The 17,640-nt window shown below is 50.4% G+C and overlaps 2 protein-coding genes across 3 annotated transcripts in view; one reads left to right on the forward strand and one right to left on the reverse strand.

Moving 5' to 3' along the window:
* HMGXB3 (HMG-box containing 3) overlaps nt 1–12,738 on the forward strand; it is a 44,947-nt gene extending 32,209 nt beyond the window's left edge. For both annotated transcript variants that reach the window (XM_047730608.1, XM_047730609.1), the window contains 7 exons: nt 2,353–2,484; nt 3,381–3,565; nt 6,602–6,821; nt 7,483–7,616; nt 8,408–8,524; nt 10,182–10,391; nt 11,373–12,738. In XM_047730608.1, the coding sequence (XP_047586564.1) occupies nt 2,353–2,484; nt 3,381–3,565; nt 6,602–6,821; nt 7,483–7,616; nt 8,408–8,524; nt 10,182–10,391; nt 11,373–11,840 (1,466 nt within the window). In that variant the 3' untranslated portion in view covers nt 11,841–12,738. The remainder of the gene's footprint in view (nt 1–2,352; nt 2,485–3,380; nt 3,566–6,601; nt 6,822–7,482; nt 7,617–8,407; nt 8,525–10,181; nt 10,392–11,372) is intronic.
* Nucleotides 12,739–12,891: 153 nt separating this feature from the next.
* Nucleotides 12,892–17,640, reverse strand: part of CSF1R (colony stimulating factor 1 receptor) — a 29,263-nt gene continuing 24,514 nt past the window's right edge. The window contains exons 15-21 of the mRNA XM_047730610.1: nt 16,987–17,078; nt 16,774–16,871; nt 15,641–15,763; nt 15,449–15,560; nt 14,833–14,932; nt 13,841–13,949; nt 12,892–13,745 (exon numbers count right to left, since the gene is read on the reverse strand). Of these exons, the coding sequence (XP_047586566.1) occupies nt 13,569–13,745; nt 13,841–13,949; nt 14,833–14,932; nt 15,449–15,560; nt 15,641–15,763; nt 16,774–16,871; nt 16,987–17,078 (811 nt within the window). The 3' untranslated portion in view covers nt 12,892–13,568. The remainder of the gene's footprint in view (nt 13,746–13,840; nt 13,950–14,832; nt 14,933–15,448; nt 15,561–15,640; nt 15,764–16,773; nt 16,872–16,986; nt 17,079–17,640) is intronic.

A 17,640-nucleotide genomic window follows, 5' to 3' on the forward strand; every position in this document is an offset into this window, starting at 1 on the left:
TTTCTTAGTCATTCTGATGGTTTTATGAAGTGGTACCTCATTGTGGTTCTGATTTGTATTTCCTCAATGATATTGAGTATCATTTCATGGGTTTATTTGCTAGCCATGTGTTGTCTCTGGTGAAGAATCTGGTCCATGTTTGGCCTGTTGAACTATTGAATTTTTTTTTTTTTTTTTCTTGAGAATTCTTTATATATTCTGGATCCACAAGTCTTTTGTCAGATAAGTGATTTATAAATGTTTTCTTATGGTCTCTGGCTTGACTTCATTCTTTCAGTGGAATCTTCCATAGAGCAGAAGTTCTTAGTCATGACAAAGACTACTTCATCAGTTGTTTCTTTTAGGGATTATGCTTTTGATGGTCTCTGTAAGGTCTCTCTCCTTCGGTGAAGATCATCAGTATTCTCTGTTTTTTTTCCTAGTTGTTTTAAGATTTTATGACTTACATTTAGATCTGCGGTTCATTTTGTATTAATTGTTATATAAAGTGGGAGGCCCAGATTGAGTTCTTTGTTTTCTTCTTTTGCATATGGACATCCAGTTGTACCACCATTTATTGAAAGGTAGTCTTTTCTTCCATTGAATTGCTTTGGTTCCTTTGTTGAAAAACAGTTGATCATATGTGTGTGTCTTATTTCTTTTTTTTTTTTTTAAAGATTTTATTTATTTATTTGACAGAGAGAAATCACAAGTAGGCAGAGAGGCAGGCAGAGAGAGAGGAGGAAGCAGGCTCCCTGCTGAGCAGAAAGCCCGATGTGGGGCTCGAACCCAGGACCTGGGATCATGACCTGAGCTGAAGGCAGCGGCTTAACCCACTGAGCCACCCAGGCGCCCCTGTGTGTGTCTTATTTCTGTGGTCTGTGCTGACCCATTGGTTTATGTTGGCCATTCTTTTGCCAGTACCACACTGGTCTTGATTACTGTAGTCTGGATAGTAGGTCTTAGAATCAGTTAGTGTGAGTCCTTCAGCCTTGTTCTTCCTGGATTGTTTACCTGAATTGTTTTGGCTATTTTAGTTCTTTCCATTTCCATATAAATTTTAAAATCAACTTCTCAGTATCTACAGAATCCTGTTACAATTTTAATAGGGAATACGTTGAATCTATAGACCAATTTATGAAAGCTTGACATGCTTGGAAATACTGAGTCTTCTAATCCCTAAACCTGTCCATCTTTCTATTTTATTAGAGTTTATTTTCTTATCAGTGTTTTGTAGTTTTCAGCATATAGATCCTGCACATATTGTTAGATTTATACGTAAGTTATTTCAGTTTTTTCATTGGTAAGCGATATGGTTCAATTTCTAACTTCAGTGTTAATGTAGAAACACAATTGGGTAGACAAAACCCAGTCCATTGAATTTTTATCCAGTGACCATGCTAAACTTACCAACTTAAGGAACTTTTTGTAGATCAGTATTACAATATTTTAAAGCTTGCCAATTTGTTAGGTAAAAACTAGTGTATCATTTCTTAATTTGTTGCATTTCTCTGATTACTAGGAGGATTGTATGTTTTTTTTGTCTTTTATTCTCTTCTGTGAATTTTGTGAACATTTCCATTCTTTATTGGAATATTGACCAAGTTCTTCCCCAGTTTATCAGTTGTCTCTTAATTTGCTTTGTCATTTTTTTTTTTTCTGGACACAAAGGAATTTTTTTTCTTTTTTTTTTTTTTTTTTTTTTTTGCAGGGGGAGATTGTCTTTTGTTTTTCTTTTAATTTTTATGTAATCAGATTAAATCTTTTCCATTATGGTTTCAGCATATGGTATTACGCTCAGAAAGGTCTTCCCCACTCCTCTGTACTCTTTTATGGAAACACATATTCCAGAACTTGATTTTGTGCAAATTTGTGCATTATACTTCCTGCAAATATAAAATCACTCTCTTTTATTTGTCTTAAATTGACTGCATTTAAATCCTTCTGAGTCATCTATCCCCGGATTTGGCTAGAGATATTGATAGCTATTGTTATTTCCTTGGGCTAGAAGGTGCTCCTGGCCTTTACTTATGGTGCAGTTGTTGAAAAGTAGAGGAAGAGTGGGGTTCGGTGGTCATGAGGGCTGAGCTGGGTGGTATGGAGGGTTTTGTTTTTGTTCTTTTAATTAAAAAATTTTTGTATGGATTTCACTGCTTGCTTTTTTCATTTAACATTGTATTATGGACAACTCCATGCCAGAGCATTTAAGTCTATGTTATTCTTTTTTTAATGAGGCATAATTTTCCATTTTAGGAGTGTACCATTATTAATTTAATTATTCCCCTATTGCTGGATATTTAGTTTGTTTCTAATTTTTTGCCATTGTGGATGTTTTATAGTGAGTTTATCTGTTGCCTCTTTTTAACTTTGCAGGTCTCTTTAATGTGGGGAACAAGCTACTCGTGAGCCTGGACTTGCTTTTTGCAGTGCGGAACCAGATCAAGCTGGGAGAGGACCCCAGAGTGTCCATCAGCGCTGTTCTGAAGTCGGTGCAGGAGCAGACAGGTACAGCTTGGCTTGCTCCCTTTCCCATACTAGTCCTGAGTTTCCTGGGAATTTTCAGCGCTGCTTCTCCAAAGAGAGAAGAATCTGGTAGTTTGAAAAGGAGACATTCTTGACTTCCTGATACACTGCTCTTTCTGAATTTTATATATGCCAAGAGCGTGAGTCTTTCCATCCACCCAGGGACCCTCAGCACAAGATTAAGCTGACTCTTTAGAAGTGGATCCTTTGACGATCGGTAGAGTTGGCTTCGCCACATGTTAATTGTACTTGTTCTGAATACACAGCTTCTGGAGGTCTGCTGCCAGTCCTGAGGCTCATATTGAGACCTGAAGGTGGAGGTCACCCTCCTTAATATTAGAAATGATTTTTCTCTTTGCTTTCCTTCTTTCTTTTGATGCTTTCCCCTTCCTATCCTTGTAAACTTCAGTTCACTTGCAGCTTGCCTGCTATGAGGTCAGATGGAGTAGGGCAAAGTTCTAGGGTTAGAGAGGCCTGTGTTTGAGTCTTGGCTCTGCCAGTTAGTGGCAGCATGATTTTTGAGCAGTTATCCTATGTCTCAGTTTCTCCAGTTGTAAAATGAGGATGAGTATATCTTCTGTTTCATAAAGATGTGAGAATTAAATGAAATAATGTATTTGAAGCTGTCAGCACATGATCTGGTGCCTAGTAGTTTGCTAGCGCAAGGCGGTTTTAATAATTCTGTTTGGAATTGCCCTTTGGGGTTGCCATCTGCACCTTCGAAGGCCAGGGTACTTGACCCTTAGGGTGGTTAGTACTCTCGGGTGTCCTTTGGGCAGGAATCTTGTGGAGTTGCTATTCTTGTTGGCCACTGGCTCATCCCCAGTGGCCTCAGGGTCTTTTTTGTGACCTTCTCAGAGCTCTTGCCCTCCTTGCAGAGAAGACTCTGACCTCAGAGGAGCTGAGCCAGCTGCAGGAGCTGCTGTGCAATGGCTATTGGGCCTTCGAATGCCTCACTGTCCGAGACTACAATGACATGATCTGTGGCATCTGTGGTGTGGCCCCCAAAGTGGAAATGGCCCAGAGGAATGAAGAAAACGTGTTGGCACTGAAGAGTGTGGAAGTAAGTGCCTCCTGGCCACCTCTAGAACTGTCCTCACACTTCAGCAGCCACGTTCCTGCAAGCTGCCCCAGGAGCAGATGGCTCCAGTCCTGCCTGGGGGAGATGAGTGGCTTTTTCATCTAAGGAAGGCTGGATGGAAATAGAAGCATTTGTTACTTTCCAATGAATTCATTAAATGTGAACCAGGTGCATTTTCTAGACACTTGAGACAGGGCAGTTAAAAACCCGTAAAGTTTCTGTGTTCAGGGGGCTCAAATTCTGGTGTAAGAAGATAGGAAAAAACATTATTAATAATTGCATATGTTATATTAATGTCTATTGTATAGGCAGTATGTAGAATTAAAAGTAGCATAGTAAGAGTAAAGCAGGTAAGGAGAGAACAGTGTGGCGGAGAGACAGAGACTATCTAGAGGATAGTCAGAGGGAGGCCCCTCTGATATGGTGGCATTTGAGGGGAGATCTGAAGCCCACAAAGCTTTCAGGGGAGGAATATTGGCAGAGAGAGCAGCAAGACAGTCTGAAGTGGGCTTACTGTGCTTGGTTGAGGAGCAGCAAGAAGGCCAGTGTAGCTGGAGCCATAGAGCAGCGAAGGGAGTGGTAGGACTTGTGAGGTTCAAGAGGCTGCGGGTGGCCATGCTCTCCATGGGGGCATGTGGGCCACTGTGAGGACTTATACCCAGTGAGCTGGAGATCCAAGGGTGGGTTTTATGGAAAAGAGACACCTGATCTGTGGCTTGGTTCTTAACTAAAAAAGTGTTCACATGAAGATAATACCAAATTCATATGGCCTTAGACATTAATTCTAACAGCCAAGAAATACATGATCCTGATCATAAAAGACTGGCAAAAGCAGATAAATTTCCCCACTTCATTGTATAAGGCCAGATAACCTTGAAAATAAAGCCAGACATTTAATATAAGAGAACAAATTGGAGCTAATTGTATTCTTGACTATAGTTGCCCCAGTGCTGAATAAGATAATAGCCAGTCATCTATAACAGTGAAGGAAGTAACCCATAATGACAGGCTTAACCCAGGAAAGCAAGATTGCTTGAAAATATACTAATGTAATTTGCTCCTGTACAGTTTAAAAGAAGAAAACCTGTATGATTATTTAATAGTTGTAGAAAAGGGTTTCATTATCATTCAACACCTATTTATGATAAAACTCCTAGTAAACTGAGAAGAGTAAGAATCTTTCTTGACCTGGTACACAGTGTTTTTAAAAAAAAAAAATCACATAGATTGCTGAACTCTCTCCCGTGATCATGCTGAGAAGTGTGGTCTGTGTGCATAGCTATGGAGTGCCCCATGGGTATGCTAGTAATAACTTGGGGAGGGGGGGTGAGCTTTCCAACCCTGAACTCCAGCACAGAGACAGAGAGGACTGGAACATGAACTCTCCCTTTAGGCACTGGACCTGCAGCTCACCTGTTCACCACCAGGGGTGGTACAGGCCCTTGAGAGAAAAGCTTGGGTGCATTTTGGCATGGCCAGCTGATCCTGTGAGGGATTTAATACATATATCTCCTTTTATTCCCAATTTTAAAAAAAGTATACATTTTGCTCACATATCCCATTTGAAAGGATGATGTTGCATAACAAGATACATGAAAGTAAGTATAATGCTTTCTGGAGTCTTCTAAATGTTCTTTGTAGATAAAATGACCGGTAATAATTTTTAATTAAAAAATTAAAAATAATTTTAACCAAGAGGCTATTTCTATACTCATTCAGATCTCTTTGTCTGATGGTAATCTAATGGCGGTGGTTTTTGTTTTTTGTTTTTGTTAAGATTTTATTTCTTTATTTGACAAAGGGAGGGGTAGCACAAGCAGGCAGAGGGAGGCAGAGGGAGAGGGAAAAGCAGACTCTCCACTGAGCAGAGAGCCCAGTGCAGAACTTGATCCCAGGACTCTGGGATCATGACCTGAGCTGAATGCGGGCGCTTAACCAACTGAGCCACCCAGACGCCCCTAATGGCAGTGTTAGCAGTGCCCAGCTAGAATCACGTTGAGCACGTTACTACCTATGCTGGGTTCTTACACTGTGCTCAATGCTTGACTGAAAAACACATCTAGCTGCAGAGACCATTTGGTTTTCAGAAGTGAAGAGAGGCCCACCCCCCTGCAAAAGCTCGCATCTCCTAGTCCTGCCTAGCATCTGCCTTGTCTGATCAAGGCTCTTTCACAGAATGGAGTAGAAGTCCCTTCACTCTTGGTGTGCCTGTCTCTCCTCTTCTACAATACTGGGTATATCTTCTGAGAGACCGAATCTAATTCATTTTCTCCCTTGTGCGTGTGCGGAGTGGTGTGGTGCATGGGCAGAGAAGCTGGTAGAGGGTGTTCTGAGGTCAGTGAGAGGAAATAAGAAGTTACTGAACGAAACTCAAATTGGCAGTTGTCCAGGAGGAGACAGTTTGGTGGCCTTTCCCCTCAGGGACTGTATAGAGGAGGACCCTCTAGACTAAAGACAGCACATCGCTCTCAGTTGGCATTCCTTGTCCCTTTGTTTTGGGGAGAGAGTGGGCTCAGTAGCTGTGAAGTGTGGTGGGCGTTTCGTGCTGTGTACTCACAGCATGCACTGGCGTCATAGGTGGTGGGGACACACGACTTGGGCTTTGGAACTAGACTTTCGTTCCCATTCTTATTCTGCCCCTTACTGCGGTGGTCTCGCCTCATACAGCCCCCCAGACTTGTGCAGTAGTTAATCAGGCAGTGTCCCGACACGTGACAGGTTTCGGCTATGGTAGCTCCCCTTTCCTGGAGGCTCAGGGAAAGAGCTTGAACAAAGGCAGGTGCAGAAGGGACTAAGGGCTGTTCAGGTATTGGGGACAGCTGTGGTATGGGAGAGGGGAATGTGGCCAAAGGCAGGTAGGTACTAAGATGTCAGAATTGGGGCCGGGTGCCCTGGCAGTGCGTGGCTGTCTGACACCAACCCCCACCTTGTGTCCGAGTGGATCAAGAAGGGGGACTCTTGTGTTGCTAGTAGTCTATGGTTCCTACATTTTGATCTTTTTTTATCCTGACCTTTTAGTTCACCTGGCCTGAGTTCTTGGGCCCTAGTGAGGTAAACGTGGAGGACTTTTGGGCCACGATGGAGACCGAGGTGATTGAGCAGGTGGCCTTCCCTGCCAGCATCCCTATCACCAAGTTTGATGCTTCTGTTATTGCCCCCTTCTTCCCACCACTCATGAGAGGAGCTGTGGTCGTCAACACTGAGAAGGACAAAAACCTGGATGTGCAGCCAGTACCTGGTAAGAGCACCTGGTGGCTGACTTGGATCAGGGAACAGCCCAGTCCAGAGTCGGGAACATTTCCATGGCTAGACAGTATCAGTGGCAGAGCGGAATGGGAATAGGCTCATGGAGAGGTAAGATATCGACGCACTGAGGTGACTTTATAAGTATTTAATATGTTGTGGTCCACTGGCTCTCACACAGTGCTTCTTAACATCAGATGCTGAGGGCCCACCTCATACTTGCTGTTTCAAGGCCCAGAAGTTGGTTTTTGTTAAGACTCCCACCTAGCTCACCCGTGCTCATACAGGTTCAGGAACACAGTGTAAAGAGAGTGTTTTTGGAATGAGACCTCCTGCTCATCATGTTGCTGCCCTTGTGGCAAGCCTCTGAGAGCTTGGTTCTGAAAAACCTTAAAAGAATAAAAGCTTACCCGTTTTGGGGTCCTTTGCAGGGGCAGAAAGCCAGTTCTGAGAGACTTCGTATATCTGCAGAAGTTAGAAGATCTGCCTCGGTCCACCGCCCTTAGCACCTAGGGCAGTGCTCAGGGTAGAGCCTGCTTGCGCCACTTCCTGGACTTGGGCCTCATCCCCGGGTCCTCATCCTCACACATGACAGGCTCCCTGTGTTGTACTGTCTGGTGGCAGTGCCCTCCCCTCAGCAGGGTCGTCTCTTGCAGGCCATGGCAGTGCCCTGGTGAGGCTGCTTCACGAGGGCGCCTGCAAGCTCGAGGACATTGGCTCCTATGGTGAGGAGGAGCTGCGGCACCTGTTGACGCAGTGTGGCATCCCCTTTGGGACAGAAGACTCCAAGGTGAGTGGCGGGGGCGGCAGGGCAGAGAGGGACTTAGGGAGCAGGCTGGTGGCCGCCTTTCTGGGCGAGGAGAGGAGCCACCTGTGACAAGTGCCTGTTTTGGACAGAAGGTGCTAGCAGTCAGGGGTGTAGATCGTTCACAGCCAGGTCACCATAGCTATGCGAGTCCTTCCCCTCCAATCAGTTCCTCTGGCGAAGGTTGTGGTCCAGACTCGGGTCAGGTCCTGGCTCCCACACTGACTGGGCATGACCTTGCTAAGCTGCCTTTCATCTCAGCCTCATTTTCCTGGTTCACAAATTGGAAATAACCAAACTACTGACCTGACAATGTTGTAAGGAAGGCACTTTGCCCTGTGTGGTTTATCTCCTCTCCAGGCCCTTAGGGAATGAGCATCGTTCTATCTGGGGAAGGGGAGGGGGGCGTGTTTTATCCATACATTATTCACTTCATACTAAAGTCCTGCTGAAATTTCATGCTTCCTTCAAGTTTAGACTCAAATATTAGCTTCTCTTTGAAGCCCCCTGCCCTGTGAGAAGTAGGAAGACCCGCTAGGCTCAAGATAGCACCTTGATAGCTCTGGCTGCCTCTCCCTGAGACCTACTTGGTCCTCTCAGGGCCTCAAAATCACCATCTGTACCTAGAGGACGTTAAGCTAGTGAGGCGCCAAGGCACACACTGGCCTTGACAGTTTCTTCTTTTGCTTTGGGTATTGAAGTGAGTGTTTGGTGCTGCACACCAGGCCTGGTCCCTTAGCATTTACTGCTTTGTATTTAATCTTGTCCTGCTCCAGGAACAGCTCTGCTTCTCCTTATTGGCCCTCTATGAATCTGTACAGAATGGAACCAGAGCTAGACAGCCCCCATCTCATCTCACAGGGGGTAAAATCTACAAGGTGTGCCCCCATCAGGTAAGGGGGTAGTAAGGAGGAGCTTGGGCTGAATTTGTCTGTGTCCGATTGCCCACACAGAGACTCTGTTTGATGCAGCTCATTCTGTGGGAGCCAGCACTTGGGTCACTGGGCAGCCTGTGGGGTAGCTTCTTATGGGTCAGGTGCCACCCTTTGGACTAGGAAGGGAACCTGGGTCATCACCAATGAATATTAAGCACCCTTTCACATCCTGGCCCTGCGTCAGCTGTTGAGGGTACAGAGGTGAGCAGTGAAGATTCATTCTTCTCTAGTTGACCTCATGTTAGAGGGGAGGTAGAGTCATCCTGGCTTAGGGAGCTAGCTCTAAAGGAACTAGACAAAGCCCTGAGATAGAAGGCGACTGAGAGGGACCTGCTGTCTGGGGTAGCTAGGGAAGGCTGAGCCCAGTGATGAGTTATGGAAAGACTGTTCCAGCAGAGGGAAGACTGACCACTAAGTCCTGAGTGGGGAAGCCTGGTGAGCCCAGAGGAGGAAGGTTGGGACCTTCCAGAGGACCAGAGAGCAGATCATGTAGAACTTTGTAGGCCACAGTAGTGGTCTAGGTTTTCCTCTGAGAGTGCTGAGGGGCCTACTGGACAGTTCTGTGTGGGAATTGGGGAGCACGTAGTTCTGATTTTGGTTTAAGGAGAGCACCTTCATGTCTGTGGAGCGTGGACAGGGTAGGCACTGGGATAGCACTGGGAAGGCTGAGCACTATATGACAAAGCAGGCCCAGGAAGATACTGGGGTTGATAACCCCCTGAACGGGTACTAACTGAGGGAGGGATTGCTAGCAGAATCTTCAGTACTCTCAGGTGCGAGAGTGGGCGTGTCAACAGGCTGTCAAAAGAGAATCCAGTTCTCAACTTCTTCAACCAAAGCTGCATTTGAGGGACAGACTGGGTGCCTTTGCCCTGGCGGAACAGAGCCTGTTCAGTGGACTGTGTTCATATGACTAGGGACCCTCTTGTGAGAAGCACTTGACCACAAGGGGCTGTGAGAGTTACAGAGCCTCCAGACTGTGATGGGCGAGCAGCATTACTAGGAGGTGATAGCTATGGCTGGGGGGGCGAAGGTAGGGAGGCGGCGGCTGATGCAGGATTTCCCACTATACACAGAGCTCTGCCTCCCCAACCACAAAGTGGTGCCTGGAAGCACTGTCGGTGCAGGTGTTTACTAGTCTACGTTGAGGTTCCCATGAGGTTCCCATCTGCACAGCATATCTGGGTCTGGTGGGGAGCTGCCCAAAATAGAGCTGCTCAGAATGCCCCACCCCCAGAGGCTAGTGCCTTGGGTTTGGGGTGGGGCCCAGGAACCTCCGTCTCTAACCAGCTGTAGTTGCCAGTGCTGTGGGGCTGGGAATTGGAGTCCCTGGACTAGAGGGTGCTTGGTATGGCAGTGTGGAGGGTGGGGTTTGGAGTGGATGCTCATAGGGGCCTCTCAGCCTCAGTCAAAGACTCCCAGCCATATTCTCTCGGGAAGTCACGGATGAGCTGGCGACTTCATTTGGGGACAGAAATGGGAAGTAGAACGTGATGGGCTCTGGAAGGATGGCTGTGGCGTTAGTCATGAAACCTGATTTTTCATCTTTATGGGAAGAAGACTCAACTCTGTGTGCTGCTTCACCCTCTGCTGTGACTTCCTTCTCCCTGCTCAGGTGATCTGTGGCTCCAAGTATCTTGTGCGGGGCGAGAGTGCCCGCGACCATGTGGATCTGCTGGTCTCTTCTCGCCATTGGCCACCTGTCTACGTGGTAGACATGGCCACACCAGTGGCCCTTTGTGCTGACCTCTGCTACCCAGAGCTGACCAACCAGATGTGGGGGAGGAACCAGGGCTGTTTCTCTAGCCCCACAGAGCCACCTGTGGTGAGTTCCCTTCTGAAGAGCTGGAATAAATCCCTCAGCCCATGTCTCACCTCCTGGTTGTTTGGGAAGGCCTTCTGGGAGCCATCTCCAGCATCCTTTGTCTCCACTAATATTTTATCTTGATGCTCTGAGCCAACATTTCCTCCACAGATTTTTACTCACCAAACCCTGTGTGTGTGAGGCCCCAGCATGTCACTTAGGAGTGCCCAGGGTGTCCCAAACAGGTATTTTGCGGTTGCCTTCCAGATAAGCCTGTGAAATTGCTGCCTTTGGGAGACCTCAAACACGTTGGTGTACTAAAGGTCCGGACCAGTCAGGTCTTGGGTCTGCCCATGAATGTACTACATGGCATACCTGTTGTGACCTAGAGGCACAGAGACTTAGAAAACACCACCGTATCCAACTCTCTCCATTTAGTAAAAGGTAATGGTCCAGAGAGGGGAGATGGACTTAGCCAGTGTCACACAGCAGATAAGTGGCAGAGCCCTTGTACTGTGTATTTTGGTGCTTTGTACGAGACAGTGATTCTTCCTAGACCCACGTGCCCTTTGCTGGGAAGAGATGTTAGGACTGGCAACAGAACGAAGGGGACATTATTGTCACCACTCAGCCTTTTCCTTAGTCCCTGGGACTCACTGGCTGTGTGAGCTTGTGCCTGGCACTGCCGGAAGTCAACAGCCTCAGCAAGAGCCCTCTGCTGCCCACTCCTTGCAGCCCCAGCCAGAGTCAGCTAGACATGGCACTAAGCAGTAGCAGCTCAGGTAATCGAGCATCTGTTCTGAGAGGTGGTCCCTGTGACTGTCCCCGTCTTCATGAGGAGAGGGAAGCACAGAGGAAGGGGACTTGCCCCAGGAGGTGTGAGCATATATGGTGACGTGAGGGTGTAAATGGTGCTGACAGCCCCCCCTTCACTTTCACCCACCCCACAACTTTTACCTTAGTCATCCCTCATGTCAGATTGGTTTCTTCTCTCTCCTCCAGAGCGTATCCTGCCCAGAGCTCTTGGACCAGCATTACACAGTGGACATGATGGAGGCTGAGCACTCTGTCCAGCACCCAGTCACCAAGACTGCCACACGTCACATCGTCCATGTAGACACACAGCCCAGTCCTGGTGACCCCAGTACTGGACACCACTCTTCAGCCCTGTGCCCTGAGTTGGCGCCCTACACAACCATCCTGGCCTCCATCACAGACAGCAAACCAAACAGTGTCCGCCAGCGGCCCATTGCCTTTGACAATGCCACCCACTATTACCTCTACAACCGCCTCATGGACTTCCTCACCAGCCGTGAGATTGTCAACCGGCAGATCCATGACATTGTACAGAGTTGCCAGCCTGGCGAGGTGGTCATCCGAGATACCCTCTACCGCCTCGGGGTAGCTCAGATTAAGACAGAGGCAGAGGAGGAGGGTGAGGAAGAGGAGGTGGCTGCAGTGACAGTCTGAGCCAGGCTCTTGCACAGGGACTTCACCGTCAAGCCATAGTGAGGCCCTTGCCCAAGGCAGATCCATCCAGGGGACCGGCCGGCGCGTTCACCTTTGGGGAGGCCTCTGATGCTGGGACTGACCAAAGAGCTTCCATTTCCTGAGCACGGTGGGGCCCGGGGTCAGGAGAAGCACCAGAACACTCCTTACTTGGGGACTTAGTATGTTCAACAGAGGGGAAAGGAGGCTGAAGGAATGCTGGTAGCTGGTGGCTTCCCTGGGGCCTCCTGCAGGTCAGGGTGGAGGTCCTGGGGTAGGCGAAGGTGGAATCCAGCACGGGGGAGGGGGAAGGCTGCAGAGGTATCTCTTCCCACCCCTGGGGTTCACTCTTTCCAGCCCCTGCAGCCACACGACTTCTTAGCCTGTTGCCTTTGACTTGGGGCCTTGGGGGCCTCATTAGCTCTAGGGGTCCCTTTGGGCTCTTGATCTTCTCAGAGGAGGGATGCATATCCTTCCTACTCTTCCTGCACCCAAATTGGGGGGAAGCTGAGGAGGGGAGAAACAGCCACAGCTTACTTCCAGGACTGTCTTCTCTGCCCTGAGCTTTGAGGAAGAGGATCCCCTTCCTCCTTTCCCTGGCCACTGCTGCTGCACCCTACATCCTTTCTGGGCTCTGGACCCTCACCATAGAGGGGATGTGGCCCGTTGGCATGACATAACCTGGCGGCAGTAGGAAAAACTCCCTTCTGTGAAGGGGAAGCAGACTGGGCCATAAGGAAACAGCGGGACTGGCTCAAGTGCCTGAGGTTTGCTTAGGGCACGGGAATTGGCCGTGTGTTACTTAATTTATTGAGAGGAGTGGAGTAGGTGGCTTTTTTCCCTCCTTCTTCCCCCGCCAAGAATAAAATTTATTAAATTATCTGGTGAAGCAAGAGTCAATTCCATGCTCATTGTGTGGGGCACAGCGTGGTGGCACCCCAGGTGTTGAGTTGGTCACTCAACATGAAGGAGGATGGAAGAGGTCCCAGGGAATCCGCAGGCCCCCGAGTGGCAGAGGGAACTGGAGGCCAGCTGTGTTAATGCTGTTAGTTTAATGACCGAGACATCCCGCAGGGTGACTGTTAGTTACAGGGAGTCAGCTTGGTGGCATGCATGCCGCTTGCTTGGTGTGGCCAGCCACACGGGCCCCCAGCCTTCCAGCTCGGAGTGATGGGGGACTGGGCAGAACCCCGAACTTTAGCTGCCACCTGGCTCATTGTAGCGACCAGATCCGGGGTGGGTGGGGCTATAGGGACCAGAAGGTGGGGACTAAGAGGTATAGTTCCTTCTTAGAAAGGAGCCATGCCACGGCTCTGAGATGCCTGGGCTTTTCAGCGTTGGGAGGTACACCACGGATCCATTTCCAGTGAGATAGTGGGGAGTAGGAAAAGGGGTTCCTAGAAGTGGGAACAAGGTTAAGAGAGTGAGATGGGGGTTCTACCAGTTGGCATAGTGAACACGAGGCCATAGCATTGAGAACAGTGGGCGGGGGGCTCAGCCCTAGCCCCTGACTGGCAGTGATGGCCCAGGCCCTGGAAGTGGGGTCCTCCCCACACTCCTGTGGATCTCACATTCCTGAGTTTCAGAGCTGGGCCGGGCTGTTGAGTGAAATGACCAAGGGCAGAGTCTGTATGTTCTCCCCGCAGTGCCCCATCCACGGTGGAGTTGAAGCTTGGAGGAAGGGGAAAGCAGTGCTTCCTGGCCATCCCCTCAACAGAACTGGTAGTTGTTGGGCTGCAGCAGGGGCTGGGCGATATCCCCCTGCTCACAGCAGGCCAGGTTCTCACTGGAGCTCTCCTCTGGCTCGCTACTGCTGCCGTCACCACTGCCGCTGCCACCGCCGCCACCGCTGCTGCTGCTGCTGCTGCTTGGCAGATTGGTGTAGTCCTGAGGGTGCGAGAGCCCAGGAGAGGTCAGTCCTGGCTTAGGCCCAGCCTGGCCTGCTGGAGCCAGCCACCCACCCTGAGGTCGGCCCCACTCACCGGTGCTCTCCTGTCCACTGGGGCCTGCTCCTGGAGGAGGGAGCAGATCTGCTGGAAGGTGGGTCTGTGGGTGGGCTCCAGGGCCCAGCAGGCCTGCATGATGCTGTATCTGAGACCGAACAGAGGCTGCCTGTGGGTCTGGGGACCGTGACCCACGTGCCTGTGCGCATGCGCACGCACACACCCTGCAGTCTTGCCCAGCAGAGGTCCTGAAGCCTAGTGAGAAGCAAGCCTGACGCAAGAACTGTGCTACGTCCTTGACATGCATTGTCTTATTCAATCTCCCCAGTAGCCCTTGGAAGGTATTTCCATCTTGCCCATTTGACAACTGAAAGGAGAAGAAGTTCAGAGATGTTCTCTTTCCCCAACTCCTAGAACTAAGAAGGGGCACTTTTGCTGCTTACAGGTAGGTTTGCCAGGTGGACTGAGAGATGAGTGAGTGGCCAGCTGTAGCAAGAGGTGAATAGGGCATGTGGGCTGCAGGGGCCATGGATCTGGCGAGCCTTCGAGCAGTGAGTGCGGGGCATGGGGGGTGGCTGTGCTGAGAGTGGCAGGGGAAAGGTGCAGTGGGTGAATTCATGGCCCGCTGGCCTGTGCAAAGGTGACGGTAGGGAGGCGGCTCGTGATGGGCCAGCTGCAGTGAGTTGGTGGAGGGGCTGTGGTGGCTGGCTGGTCAGCACCACAGATTGCCAGGACAGAAGAAATGACAAGAGCCTTCCCCGAGGTCATAATAAGAGAGTCTGACTTAAAAACCTATCATCTGAGTTAGGATCAGTCCCAGTTAAGAGACCTCGGAGCACATCCTCTAGGCTACCTAGGGAACCAGTGGAAACCCTGAACTCACTTGGAAAAGGGTTTGGTTTAGCCTACTGTGGGGGAGATAAAGCCTGGCCCTGGAACACTGGGCAGGGAGATCAGGCTCACACACACACTTCATCCCCTTCAGCCAAAGCCTGGGGTGTCCTCTTTCCTCCCTGGGGTCCTTCACTTACATGTTCTTTGGGGCAAACGCAGGCTGGGCCATTTGGTATCCATCCTTCACCAGCTTATAGAACTTGCTGTTCACCAGAATGCCAGGGTAGGGGTTCAGCCCTGCAAAGGCCAAGATCATGTAGGAGACCATGCTCAGTGCTCACCTTCACCTGCCCCCACACCCACGTGCATCTTGGTGAGACTGGGCTGTGAAGAGTTACAAAGGGCATAGGCTTCAGTGGAACTGGGGAGCCTTCACCCAGGCCTCACCAGACCCCACAGAGAATTCCAGCACAGGGCTTGGAATAAGAGGTCAGAGGAACTCGATGAAAGGCTTAGCCCAAGTCCCTGTGCTTAGTGCTCCAGAAGTGGGATATGCACGTTATGAGGGAAAACCATTCGAGGAAGCAGCATCTGCTCGGGCAGGCAGAGGAGGGAAGAGCCCGGACGGAATGCCCAGCAGAGTGGAGCATTGGCCCAGCCCACACAGGAGCTGCACTGCCTCATTGTCAGATGCTTTGCCCGTCATTTCACCAGCCTTTGCCCTGGGCACCAAGTATCCTTGACTGGCATCCTCCATGATGCATAGGACACTGTGGTAACCGAACATGATTGAGCCCGGGGCCGGCAGCTTACCGAGCGAGAAGATTTCCCAGAGCAGGATGCCGTAGGACCAGACGTCGCTCTGAACCGTGTAGACACAGTCGAAGATGCTCTCTGGAGCCATCCACTTCACGGGCAGGCGGGCCTGGCACAGCAGACCCCAGTCACCTCGGACCCTGGCTCACTGCCCCCTCCCCAGCCGGGCCCACCCTCCCCAGCACTCACATTGCCCTTGACAATGTAGTTGGAGTCATTCATGATGTCCCTGGCCAGCCCAAAGTCCCCAATCTTGGCCACACGTCCACTGGTCAGCAAGACGTTTCGGGCTGCCACGTCCCGGTGGATGCACTGAAGGGAAGCACTTGCAGGTTAGTCTCGGCCCCTCCCCTGCTTGAGCCTGAGGTGCCAGGGGAACAGCCGGGGCCCTAGAAGGCCTTGGGCTCCTGACTGAGGGAATTGGCATCCATTTTGGTTCTCTACTCTGGCTCTTGTCCCCACCTTCTACCAAGACCCAGGTCTGAGGAAATTTAATGTGGTCAGTTCAATGTTTAAGAACCACTGTCACTGCGGCCCTCCGGCCCTGAGCAGCGGCCGCTGACTTACAGCGAGGCAATCCGCTTGGGCAAGAAGCAATGAGCCCTGGTGCTGGGAACAGCCTCTGGACCCGCCCCCCACCAGTTACCAATGATGGCAGCTGCCACCTCCAGGGCCCTGCCATGCCAGGCTCTTCTCAAAGCATCTGCACACCTTACAACCCTGTTTTGCCCTCAAGACAACCCTGTGATTTTGCCCATTTTTATAGGTACAGAAACCAAGGCTCAGAGAATTGCCGTAGTTGCTCAAAGTCACGCAGCAAATGGCAGAGCCAACGATCAAACTCTGGACCCCCAAATCTGTAAGGGGCACGGTCGCAGCTCCCACTCACTGGGACCTTCGTGGGTTGAATGTGTTGCATACGTCTTATCCCCTCACAACTCAGGGAGGTTCCTTTATCAGCCCCATAAGATCAGGGCCTTCACAAAGGGACACAATGGTTGTCTTGTTCACACTGTTGACCAAAACTGAAGGAATAAAGCCTGTTCTTGGAAATGGGTTCCTCCATTTGCTGCACACCAGGGAAACGGGTCTGCTCAGGCTGGTGGCTCCCACCGTCCCGCCGTGGAGGAGCGCTCAGCCGTGGGTTTCTCCTGCGCACTCCTAGAGGCTGTGTGGCACTCTGGCTCTGCCTTGGCTCCATCATATACCCCCTTTCCTGCCCTTGTCCTCCATCATCCAGCCTCACAGCGGGGTGGGGGTGGGGGGGCAGCTGCCTCCCGGCCACCCTGGGTGACCACATTCAGACCCAGTTTACAACTCACGTTCTTGGAAGCAAGGAAGGCCATGCCCTGGGCCACCTGGCTCGAGAAGTGGAGCAGGTCCCGCAGCTCCAGTGGTCGCCCATCCTCCTTGTCCAGGTCTGGTGTGGGGAGAAGTGTCATGGCGGCCCCACCACACCCCTGCCCCTTCCTGCCCATCCCCCAGTCACCCTTCTCCCCTGCCTCTCCCCCACCTGCATCCCAGTACATCCTTACCTTGTTCAGAGAAGGAGTCACTTGAAGAAGAAGTAGAGACAGGCCTCATCTCCACATAGGTATCTACACCCTGGCTGGAGAAGCCGCTGTCCCTATACAGGAGAAAGGTTGGGGATGGGTGAGAACCTGTTGCTACACTGCCCAGCTCAGGCCTTGGCCACTGGCTCCCCATGGCCTCTCCAATCGGCAGGGAAGGACGGGGATGTCAAGGTCCACTCAAACATCTGTTTCTGACAGGGAATCCCCTGCCACATTCTGTGCGTGTGATGATTGATCTCTGCTTGGCCATCCAGGGAGGAAGCTCACAATTTGTTCTATCGTTGGGCAGCTCTCTGCCTGTTAGAAAGTTCTTCACTGTTCCTAATGCCACTTTGCCCCTGAGATTTTCCTCCTGCTCGTCCTCACTCTGTCCTCACGGGCCACAGAGAATGAGGCTCGCTTTTCCCGTAGCAGCCCTGCAGGGATTTGAACATACTCTAGGCCCCCTTCTCCAGACAGTGGCTCTCATGGCTGGCTTCACATTCAATCACCTGGGGAGCTGTCAACTCTCCCTGTGCCCAGACCACCTCAGAAATTAGGGGCAAAACCCAGTCGGTCACACTCTGAAAGCTCTCCAGGCGATTCCAGTGTGCAGCCTGGGTGAAGGCCACTGGT

This window comes from Lutra lutra, chromosome 5 (assembly GCF_902655055.1).
Source record: "Lutra lutra chromosome 5, mLutLut1.2, whole genome shotgun sequence".
In the NCBI taxonomy this organism is placed as follows: domain Eukaryota; kingdom Metazoa; phylum Chordata; class Mammalia; order Carnivora; family Mustelidae; genus Lutra; species Lutra lutra.